This window comes from Crotalus tigris, unplaced genomic scaffold (genome assembly GCF_016545835.1).
Source record: "Crotalus tigris isolate CLP2741 ecotype Arizona unplaced genomic scaffold, ASM1654583v1 scf7180000017550.10884619, whole genome shotgun sequence".
NCBI lineage: Eukaryota > Metazoa > Chordata > Lepidosauria > Squamata > Viperidae > Crotalus > Crotalus tigris.
Window position 1 is genome coordinate 2,543,754 of NW_024096468.1, and position 12,203 is coordinate 2,555,956.

Consider the following 12,203-nt stretch of genomic DNA (forward strand, 5'->3'; position numbering starts at 1 on the left):
CTTTTTTGCCATTGCCAGCAATGGGGTGGACGCGGTTTCGCTGTGATGCATCCGGCCTGTGGGCCAGCAGTTTAACACCCCTGATTTAGAGGGATCAGAAGAGACAAGAGTTGTACTTCAAATTTCAGAGACATTCTGCCAAATTCCCTTCCTTTTTTTCCTTGATCAGAATAAAATAAAATATCTTTGTAGCATGATTTTTGATAGTCACCTTCATACATCAGATAAGCAAGCCTAGAATGTTGTAATAATATAACAGGATAGTTGATTCTCACACATTATTTGATGGGGTTCTAAAAATTTCAAATTGCTTTAACTAGTTAAAAGGCCTGTACCTTTTTCAGTAAAATGCTCAACGCTGAATAATAGTTTGCCAGAATCAGAAGACTGACTTTTGGTTTTTACAAAAGTTTAGCCATTGTCTCCTTCATTGCAATGAACCCACACTCTCTATGAATATTATTAACACTTCTTAGTATGGAAAAAAACATCTCCCATTAGAAGTTTCTATTTCTGACTTTAAGAATACTTTTTATATTATTGACCCCCCCCCCCGACACTATTTTATGAATAGTGAATAAAGCACCAACTTTATAGCCTGGAAAGTGTTCTGTGATTTTATCTTGATATTCCCCAGGGACCTTAATTTCTCAGAATTACCATCAAAATCATGGTAGCTGCACATTATGAGAGCTGAAGCTCAAGACATCTGGAGGATCTTAAATTGACTATTAGTATTCTTCTTCTTCTTGTGCCATATCCGTTATCGGATGATGGCGATCATGTTGGCGATTCTGTTTTTATCAGGAGCCACGCAAAAAAGTGCTGCTGAGTTTTGTCCAAACCAGTCCCTTAGATTTTGAAGCCATGATGTTCTTCTTCTGCCTGGACCTCGTTTGCCTTCAATCTTTTCCTGGAGGATTAAATGGAATATGCCGTATTTTTCTGGGTGTCGCATCACATGTCCGAAATATTCTAACTTTCGTTTTTTAATTGTTTTGATGATTTACCTTGGTTTTCGCAGGTGGCTTATAACCTCATTTCTGATCTTGTCAACCCAGCTTATACATAACAGCCGTCTGTAATTCCACATTTCAATTCTTCTAGTCTCTTCAGGTGGCCTTCTGTCAGAGACCAACTCTCTACTCCATACAGCAGGATAGAAAAAATATAACATCTGATAAGCCTGATTTTCAATCTTAGGCTTATGTCGTGACTGCAGAAGACCTTTTTCATTCTGAAGAATGCATAGATATTATAAAGAAAATCCAGGAATGCTGAGCAAATAAAATTGTCAGAGTTCAGATTACCTTGGTAATTATAAATTTTTTGTTTACAAGTTACCAAATAAGCCACACTTTCCAAAAGATAAGCATCAGAAATAATTTATTTTAGATACATTCTTTGTGCACATTAATGTAAGATATTAGTGCTCCTCAGTCACATGGCACTGCTAATGCTCTTCACTTTGAAGGCTACACAGGATAAGATACAAATAGGAATTAACAGAGATATACAGCAGAAACCACTGAATAAAAATCACAAAGCAACTTCTATGGCTAGAACAACTGAGCATCCCCATGCCTTGTTTTTCTGCCAGATCAGAAACAATTAGCAAATGCATCAGTACAAGTAACTATGAAGAAAACTGCACAAGGTAAGAAATTGAGATTTACCTAGCTAAAGCCAGGCTTTTCAAAATGAATTACAGAAAAAAAAAATCTACCCACTGAAAGTTCTTGTCTCACAATCCCAGAATCCAGTTTGGTTGCTTTTTAATATTAATTCAAGAACAGGACCATTTGCAACATTTCAAGTGTTTCATAAAACTGACTGAAAGTTCCAAGAAAATAAAACTATCATAATCTGGTTACACTTATAGAGTTCTCTCTTCCCTACCTCCAACAATGGGAAAATGGAGGCAGACTCACATTGTTCTATCGCTAGGGAAAGAGGCAACAGTTCCATGCTTTTATAGAATCCAAAATGTTTGAAAAGATGAACTCTCATGAAAGGACTTAAACTATGGAAAGATTTAAAGAGATATTAAAACATAAAGAAATTATAACCTATTATCTTATGTAGAACAAGATTCCCCAGAGACCAATCAGAAGATGTGGATAACCATTATGAGATGATAAAGAATTGAGGAATTGGGTTTCACACTAAACACAATACCAACTAATATGAGATTCCATTTGATGTGCAAAATTCAGTACAGTACTAAAATTTCTTGGCCTTTATGATATTCAAACCTTAATCTTCATAATGCCCTTGTCAGATGAATCGGTATAACCCTTATTCCATTCAGTGAGTTTACAGTACCTGCTCTAACCTTTAAAAGCTGCTGGATGCAGTATAGCCATAAATAGACATACTCATTGGCAACATCTTTAAAAGGGGCACTGAAGTACATACTGTTCTATTTTACTTTAGCTATCCAAGACAGCTGAATACTCTTATTTTGATACTGAAGCTTGAAGAAAATTAGGCTACAACAGTCCCTTGAACACAAACTATATTTAATGTGCTGATCCTAAAAGATGACTACCATGGAAATGTTAAGGATATAATGAAACATGGGTCTAGTTTAAGTTGACATGTAATTTTTTTCTCCAGAAAGGCTCAATATGTAGCTACTAGCTACTGCAATAACAGGCAATTTCTGCATTACTGCAGAGCTATGCTTAGAAATGTGCTAGATTTTTTATTGCACTGGCTTGGAGTTTTCATGACGGAAAAAAAGTGGCGTCCAACTTAGTTTGGATGAGGTGATTATTTGGATGTGGTGATTATTTGAATAGCAATTTATTATGGAACTTGTTGAATTATCCTTTCCAATTGCACTTTTAAAAGCAGATAAATAACTCTATGGAGTGCTGAGCACTATGTATTCAGAAATAGGAAAGCATCATGTTTATCAACTCTCCAACTTTATGAGGCTTGTGACTATTGCCAGAAAGGTTACATTTTCACTTTTGCTTGCATGGTCAGTATTAAATGTAACGTTACACACATAGCAAGTGAGAATAAGAGCTAACTTCCATTTAGAATATCAGAAATTGTTTCTGTACACTAGCCTCACCCAAGGAATTCAGTGTCCCGCAAATTTACTGCCAGCCTTCTGGTAATGGTGTTCATATGCCCAATAGGAGAGTGCAAAAAAAAAAAAATGTAGCCAAACAATGCATTTACCCCCTCACTCAAACTTTACACTGTTTCTATTGACATACAACAATAAGATCAGCTACAAGGAGGGCTACAAAACTGCCTCTTTATGTATTTTAAGACCAATAAAAAGGCATTGTAGTACCATACTTCCTTAACTCAGGGAGAATGGAGAATTCAGGAACCAGGATTAGGCAAGAATTCTCACTAAAGGAAGAATTCCCACCTCTCAGCTCTACCATTTCAGTCTCAGCATCTACAGCACTTCCTCCTGCCCTACTACTGAGCCCGGAATTTATCAGCTCTGTTTCCCCAAGTAATGACAAGGTGGGATCGTGTGGGTGCAGAGCCGATGAAGAAACAGCGCAAGCACCACCTGTAAAGGAGACACTGGATTGCTGAACGATTATTTATTTGCCACTATTAGTATGCTGTCTGTTCTTACAATTCTAGGCAGCTTACAACACAATAAAACATCTATAAAATACTCAAAAAACTCCAAGCTATTAAAACAAATACTATTACCAAAATTATTAATAAAAATGGTTACTACCATTAGAGAGATCTGAACAAATGCCTCACAGAGCTAGCTGCCTACTACCCAAACATCATTAGAAACCAAAAAGATCCAACAGGTGCTTGCAGGGGACCAATTCAATAAGCCTGTTTCCCTGAAAGTTGATGGTAGCATCAGTCTGACACCAACTGCATTTCTGCTTTTCATCTGCCTATTAAGAATCTCTACTAGTTGGAACCTTTCTAACCTTTACAAAATCTTGGCAAAAGCACCATTCTTGGCACATTAGAAAATGCTCCTTAAAGGACTCTGAAAAATACCAGTAATAAATAATAATAAAACAAAGTATAGTGCATTTAAGCTGTTTAGCGGTTAAATGAGGAATGGATGTAAACTGCAGAAAGACATTAGCAGGCAACCAGCTTCACATTTTCATCGCATCTAATTCAATGGATAGATTCACATAACACAATAAGTTAGTTTGTTTAAATATGGCTAAGTAATTAAGCTGAAACTGGTTGAATTCATAGAGTACACTAAGCCATAAACCTAATTTAAAAAACCAAAATGGCTATATCCAAACACTAAGCCAAAGTCAAACAATGAAACCATATAGTGGCTCAATTAGATAAAACACTTATTTTTGGCACTGATTTAATTGTACCATGGTAAACACATTTCTTATCACTTGAAACTAAACTTTACTTCTAGGGCATCAGGGTACAAAGCATAAATTTTAGCTGTCTTGACTCTGAGACAACAGCAGCCAGAAAGTATTCTAAGTCCTTCCTTTTTAATAAATAAGTCTCTCAGAGTAAACATAATCCTTGAAAAGGAGAGTTCCCTATTTTATCCCACATCCTTCTTTCTAATCAATGTTAATTAATTACCCTTTAAGTTCCATTATACCTAAAAAATAAAGATTTTTTTTCCATCTTAAATGAATGTTTAAGATAGATCAATAGACTACCTATACATAGATTTGTGATTAATACCGAGTGGTGGCAAAAAGCTGCTCAAGTCCTTTGGACTCCAGCCTGCCCATCACCAGTATATAGAAGCCTACATTTGATGTTTTAGAATGAACAAGATGTGGACTTGTGAAGTAAAACTGATGACAAGGCATATGACGATACTAGAAGAATTCTGCCTATTGAAATTCCCCACACTGGCTCAAGAGCAAGTCTGGTGTAGTGGTTAAGGTACTGGGCTAGAAAATAGAAATCTAGTCTTCCTTTAGGCATGAATTGCCAGCTGGGTGATTTTGGGCCATTTACTCCCTTCTCAGCCCAATCCACCTCACACGTTGTGGGGAAAATTAGAAGCCAGGAGCATCAGTTCACCACCTTAAATTATTTATAAAAATTGCAGAATAAAAATCTGATGATGATGTATTTGGACTGAGTTGATCCAAAGTACAAATAGAGGACAGAGAAACTCTTCTATTAACTCTAATAGATTTTGATTAGACATTGGAAAACCACAAAGGCGGATGGTCGTAAAAAGACCACCTAATTTTAACATTTACTAGTAAATTACAACATATTATGCATAACAGTTAAAAAGGCAGTGCTGAATAAGCAAAATGATTTTTTATAGTAACTGGTTAGAAATAACCCAATTTATACAGCAAGAATACAAAATCATTCATCAAATCAATGCCTTCTTAACAATCTTAACTATATGACAATGGGCCACAGTGAAGAGATCTTGATGTTTACCCAAATCTGTCTGTCTTCCCCTTATAACTATGAATTTTAGAACATGATCTATAAGAGTACAGTGAAAGTAAGAGGAAAAAATGCTGAAATTTGACATTTTTATACCTGCTTGAGATACTGAAATCATATAGAATAGCAGCAACATTCAAAACCTTCCAGATCACCTTTTATGTACAGTTGTCATATAACAATCAGTCCTAAATCTAAATGCATTAATTGATAAACTCCTCTGTGACTGAAATATATGTAATTGAAGCAAGATTAATTCTCTATCCAAGCATTTCTTCTCTTGTTCATTTAATGCATTTTTACTCTCCTTTAGTTATGGGTCTACAGTAGAACTGCAGAGGAACAGATAAAGGACATGCTGGAGCAAGTTACTCATCATTTAAGTCACTATCATCTATGTTAATAGGTAATACTTCTCCAATATTTCAGAAGGGAAATTCTTACTCCTGCTTAAATCTGGGATATTCTACATGCAAAGCATGTGTTTCATGACAATATGGTGAGCAATAATTAACAGACAAGTCAGAATAACATTTTACAATAAAAAGATTTAAGAAAAACTACTTTAAATCTAGTTTTTAAAAATATAATTTCAAGCAGTTTTTAAGCTTTTAATGATGTGGATCCATATGCAAAGGTTAGAATTAATTTTTATCCAAATTATGAATACTTAAATTGGTTTAGCTGAGCTTATGACTTGAAATACTAGTATTAATTTGGACTCCTTGACATGGAATTACATGAAAAATTTAAAACAAAACAAAACAGATAAACATTATATTTTCCAAAAATCAATAAATAACAAAAAGCATATTGAAAAACTGTGTTAAATAAGGACAGTTCTTAATAGATTTGAAAAGGAATGGAAAGTAATAACTTTCTACCGAAAGGATTCCTAATCCCCAACTTTATAATGCTTGTTTCACATACAGTGAATTTTAAAAATGACTTCAGTGAAACAAGATTTTCAGAAAAAACTGACTGAAGTTTAGTTCAAATACAATTATTCCTGGAAGGGCTATTTCTGAGAAGGCCGTATAAATAAATAATGGCCATCAAATGTATAATCCATATTGCAGGTTTATTACTAACCTAACAAAAATGTGAAAGTCCCAAATAAGGAAAGCTTTGCTTGTCCTTAAAGTTGCTCAAAATGTTCTGGTTCCCCACCACCCAAAATCAATTATTTGTTAATAATGGCTGAATTTCATTGACATATTAAAGTATGTCTGGGACAATATTAGAGCATTGGATGTGAGACAATAAAGTAAAATGGAGGAAGAAAAGCTTTTGAAATGTGTTTGAAGTTTTTATGTGATTCCAGCAAACTAATACCATAACATCAGAATATTACCTTCTTAGAGACTATCCCAAACTGTTAGGTAAACAGCAACAGTTTAAAACATCCACCAAGGATTAGTTTAGGGAAATTTACAGTTCTATGGTTTTTTTCTACTCTGAGGGTGAAGAGGCATATTATGAGATATACCATCAGTCAGAAATTGGAGCTGGGAAGTTCAGCTTTGTTAGCATGTTGAGTCACTCCTGGGACCACATGGGTTTAGAACCCTTTCTTGCATGCCTTACTTTCTCTGACAGTCTGAATCTCCTCCTCTGTTCTGCCTTTTGGCGACTAGCCTTATATTTGTTTAAAAAATGATACAACTCTTACCTTCTTAGAGCTTTTCTGATTCTCATGGTGAAAAGAATTAATTGCAAAGCAATTCAGTGTTATACTTGCTGGGCACTTTAACATGGATAAATAAATAGATAAACAAATACCAGCATCTCTGAAAAATAAGTTAATGCAAAATTTGAAAATAAATATATTTTGTGTATTTTCAAAAATAAAAATTAAATAAAGTTTCCTTGGCCTTCACACTCCAACTGTACCATTACCCACCCTGCCATCAGCCAGGTCAAGTAATCAAGCACATGGCAGGGCTTCAGAAAGTATATGGCAGAGGAAAATGAGGCTCGGAAGAGGCACAGATAGGCTACATTTCTTAACTTAGCTTGATGAAACTATTCCAGTGACTCACACTAACAGGGGGCACAATGGGAAAATGGCAGTTATGTAACATGATTTGTTGAAGAGCAGATACAAAAGCCACAATGAGGTGCTTGGGTTGAATGTTCTTCTTACAGAGGCAGGTCAGTGCTGTTATGTCGTGTTTTCCTGGAAGTCCCATCATCCTTAGGCAGTGCTCTCTGTAAGCTGGACATGGCTGCTGTCTTTTTATGGTCAATGACCGCATAGGAATTGGTCCTGTGGGCTGGATGGGCAGCCGCACATGGGACGTGGGGGACTGGTATGTTTTGCCGCCCTTTACAAGGATCATCTTGCAGTTCCACCTGGATATAATTGAGCTGCCTTGGCTGCTCCAAATAAGGCCGGCAGAAGTCGAAATTGAAAACGCTGGGGGTACAACTGCGGTGCCGCTGCAAGCAACCTCCTCTACGCATGCCTCCATGTAGGGCAACCCTTTCTGAATTCATGTAATTTCGTAAAGTGTCATCTTCTTCAATTTCTGGATAACCAGTGGAGGAAGGTGTCATTGCATCACCAGAATCCTCTTCATCCTGGCCCTGTCTTAGGGGCTGGCACTCCCACACAGGAGGCAATGATGGCAAGTTCTCATAGTGCAGTAGGGCGGTCCGGCGATGGGAGCAACTGGCAGGGTTCAGGTCCTCACAGGGCATTTTCAAGCGCCCGCTCCCCTGACGAAATAAGGTTCCTCGAGAAGGCAGCAGACCATTGAGGTTTTCATAAACACACTTGGGGGCGAGGCACTCGTCTTTGTAATCGTTGTTGTTGTTGTTGTGAGGAGTGCAGAAATGCCTTGAGCACTCCCAGTGGGGTCGACAGTAGCCATCACATTTCATCCTGTGCCTATAACCCAGGTTCGGGCCCAAAACAAACTTCACTTCTCCTGGCTGAATGTAAACCTGGGGATTCCGGTCCTCCAGGGAGCAGCTATGGTTGGAATGAGCAATCGGAGGATGAACTTCAGGTAAGGAGTGCATACAATGGTGGCCCCTTATATCATCTTCCCCACTGGCTGTGTTTACATAGGTGTGGGACTGGAAAGAAAGGAAGGAAGGAAGGAAGGAAGGAAGGAAGGAAGGAAGGAAGGAAGGAAGGAAGGAAGGAAAGATTAGCAGGTGCTGAGAATAAATGCTGTCTAGAAATCCTTCATTATTTATTATAAATCACAAAATTAATAAGTACTATACAGCATTTTAAAATGCATAAACAGGATGATCTTTAACAGTAACAATATTAAAAAGAAATGTAGTCCTATCTTAACCTTGAATTCTGTTATTAATAATTCTAAACATGTTCCCTGACTGGAAATAATTTTTAAAAATCCTTATCAGTATCAAATCACATCTGTCCTATCACATGATATTATGTTACCTAATCAAATCTAGTACAAGTAGGCCTTGACTTAAAACCATTTATTTAGTGACCATTCAATGTTACAACAGCACTGAAGTGATTTATGACAGTTTTTCACACTTACAACTGTTGCAGCATCCCGGTGGTCACATGATCAAAATTCAGATGCTGGGCAACTGGCATGTGTCCTAGGATCATGTGATCACTTTTGTGACCTTTTGACAAGCATAGTCAATGGGGATTCCAGATTTACTTAGCAGCTGTGTTCATAACTTAATAATTTCAGTGACTGACTTTAAAACCATGCCAAGAAAGGTTATAAAATGGGGCAAAATTCACTTAATAACTGTCTCACTTAGCAATGGAAGTTTGGGGCTCAATTGTGGTCTAAAGACAAGGACTACCGTTTTGCAGAAAAAGAAAAGACAATACCACAATTCTTGTTTAATCAAGAAAATCATGTACACAGTTATGAAAAACCCATCCTAGCCTTTATTTGAGAGTGGATGGAGGTAAAATGATTAATACCTTGTGCAATGAGAAGGTATTATTATTATGCCTTTTTGATAACTACAAATATATCTTCTCAATAAGCAACTTTTCCTGAAAATACTTAGAAACTTAGCGCTGCATAAGTGAAAAAGAACAGGTGCCTATTTTCCTATAACAACATTAACTGGCATAGTTAAAATTAATTGGCACAGTTAGTATTAATAGGTGCAGTGTTCTATTTCATATGCAATACTCACTTGCCCATCAGGGATAATAAGAGCATGCGTAGCGTCCTCCCCAAGGGAAGAATGCCTTAGACTACTCATGGGGGCATGGCAGGCTGCAGGACAAGATGAGGGCTCCATAGGGAAGTTGTGGAACCCATTAGGAAAACCTGGGACTATATATTCAAAAATGAAGAAATGGGAGCACAATTAGCTTTACACAAAACTATATACACATTTACCAAAAATACCCCCAATACTTTGTTAATAGGCCAATGAACTCAGATTGTATGATGAAGTTCTCTACTGTAATGAGACAGAACAACACTTATAAAAACTAGGTTAAGATACCTACCTCAAATCTAAGTGCAAAATAAAGTAAAGGTCAAAATAACCAAATCAAATAATAATCTTCCTACTTCTCATGTATACTTTCCATAGTAGTTTTGGTGATATTTTACTGGAAACTTAAACATATCTGATAATTGTGTTTGGTTGCCTTAGAAATAAAGCAACAAGCTCACATAAAACTTAAAACTTTACAATCAGTTAAAGACATGAAGAGTAGACTTGATTTTATGAGACCAGATGAATAAGTAATTAACAATATCTGAAGACGAAACAGGTTAGTACAACTGTTGCAAATGTGCTGAGCCCTAAAGTAGCCCCAGTTCAGAGAAAATGTATATGGAAACAAGGCAATTACTCTCTTGCATAAATTAGACATGCCCAATACTATAAATAGATTACAAATGCATTATAAAAGTGGATTGACATTATGGCTTCAACCGTGAGTTTGCAATGGAAAGAATGAGCAATGCAACAGACTCAAAAGAGGGCCAAATTCTTGTAACTTTTTGTATAAAGTAGGGTATAAATGTTTGGCACATGCTTAAAGAATGGTTTCACCCCATACAAATATTCAAATTCCTATCAAAACAAAATATTCTGACCAAGAAGAAATGTCTGTGGAGATTCTCAGTTATCCAGCTCATAATTATGCTCCCCCCCAAAAAAAGTGCTCCCCCCCCCAAAAAAAAGGCAACTGGACTGTTTTTTCCTTGAGGAATATGGTTTGCTTTTCATCCAAGAAGCTTCATCAGTTCTGATGCCAGGAGTATGGAAAGTTCCAGAACCAATTGCACCCTGATTTAGGCAACTCTGAGGGTTTCACATGGTATCCAAAGCTCTCTGAGAGTTCTAATGACCAGATGACTGCAAAGAAATACAACCCTTCCATCCCCTCCCCCACCACCCTATCAGAACTTATCCTTCCATCCGCCCACCTATCCTTCCCTCCCCCCCCATGAGAACTGATAAGGTTTCTTCCATGATGAGAAGCAAAAGGTTTTTCTTCTTCTTCCTCAAGGAAAAAACAGTCCAGTTGCCTTTTGAAGAAAAAAGCACCTTTGTGATACCAAGAAGCATGGGTGTCAAACTCGCGATGTCACGTGACATGTCGCGATGGATCGCAATTTTTTCCCCATTGCCGGCAATCGGGTGGGTGCGGTTTTGGTGTGATGCATTTGGCCCGAGGGCTGGCAGTTTGGCACCCCTGCTCTAGAGTAAACGCTAACATAGGCCTCATTCCCCTATTTCTTCCGATTTGTAAGAGGGTCTCACTATCGGGTGTCTGGGGAGTCCGGGGTAGTTCCAGTTCAGCTGCATTCCTTGTAATGACAACAGGTTCCTCCACCACACTGATACTATTACACTGCATCAGATCCTGCAGCAAATTAAATATCTCTTCAGCTCTTGAGCACTTGAATGCAAAAATTCCTAGGTGAAGAAGAGAAAGTCTATTTTAATACTAGTATGTTCACACTCTCTAAAACAAGAAATGCATATCAGATAAACATAAAGCAATGCTAACAAATTGCACCATTACTCTGTGAAACTCCAGCTACATACCTCTAAACATCAGCAAATTACTAAATACAGTGAAAGCAACATATTGTATAGACATTTGGACAAATCAAAAAGATAGGATTAAGATTTAATGTGTATACTGAAACTAAAGGTCTGGTCCTGAGATTACACCTTAATTTAGGATCTCTTTAGAAATACGTTGACTATTTACCAACTTAATTTATATCTTTTGACAAGAGGACATGTCTTCAAAATTATAAATATTACTATACTGATTAAATACTAATTGTATAATTAGTTATACTAATTAAATTACTAATAAGGGAAGCAGCAAAAAATGAATCAAAAGGTTACATTTTCATTATATACTTATTTAAATGATAGAAGAAAGGTTGCCTCTTTAGAGAGGAGCTTCAGCACTTCTGAAATTACAAGTGCATGAAGCTGGGGAGAAGAAACCATGATCTCTGAAGCATCCTGGGCTCAAATTATTTAGGACAAATTCAAAACACAGATATTTGGTATGGCAGTCTCTCAGTCTGGCAGCTACTCTCAGCCATTGGGATATACATAAAATGGAATTATGGTTTCACTTGTGTAACATTCTGGCCAAGAATAAAAGTGTTTTATAATTTGAATACATTTCAATGTACCCAGGTTGTATAAATACACATAGCATGAACAGTTATAGTCAGAACATAACTTAGAACCTCCAGCTATGAAATAGTACATTTAAATTGCTGCTTATTGTTATGGTGTTTTGAAATAATTATAAAGAGAAAGAACTGAAATTGAATTTT

At 36.8% G+C, this 12,203-nt stretch overlaps 1 protein-coding gene across 9 annotated transcripts in view; it reads right to left on the minus strand.

Moving 5' to 3' along the window:
- Window positions 1-1,369: 1,369 nt before the first annotated feature.
- Window positions 1,370-12,203, minus strand: part of FRS3 (fibroblast growth factor receptor substrate 3) — a 32,614-nt gene continuing 21,780 nt past the window's right edge. For all 9 annotated transcript variants that reach the window (XM_039340132.1, XM_039340124.1, XM_039340113.1 and 6 more), the window contains 3 exons: window positions 11,158-11,313; window positions 9,568-9,710; window positions 1,370-8,499 (listed from right to left, as the gene is read on the minus strand). In XM_039340132.1, the coding sequence (XP_039196066.1) occupies window positions 7,558-8,499; window positions 9,568-9,710; window positions 11,158-11,313 (1,241 nt within the window). In that variant the 3' untranslated portion in view covers window positions 1,370-7,557. The remainder of the gene's footprint in view (window positions 8,500-9,567; window positions 9,711-11,157; window positions 11,314-12,203) is intronic.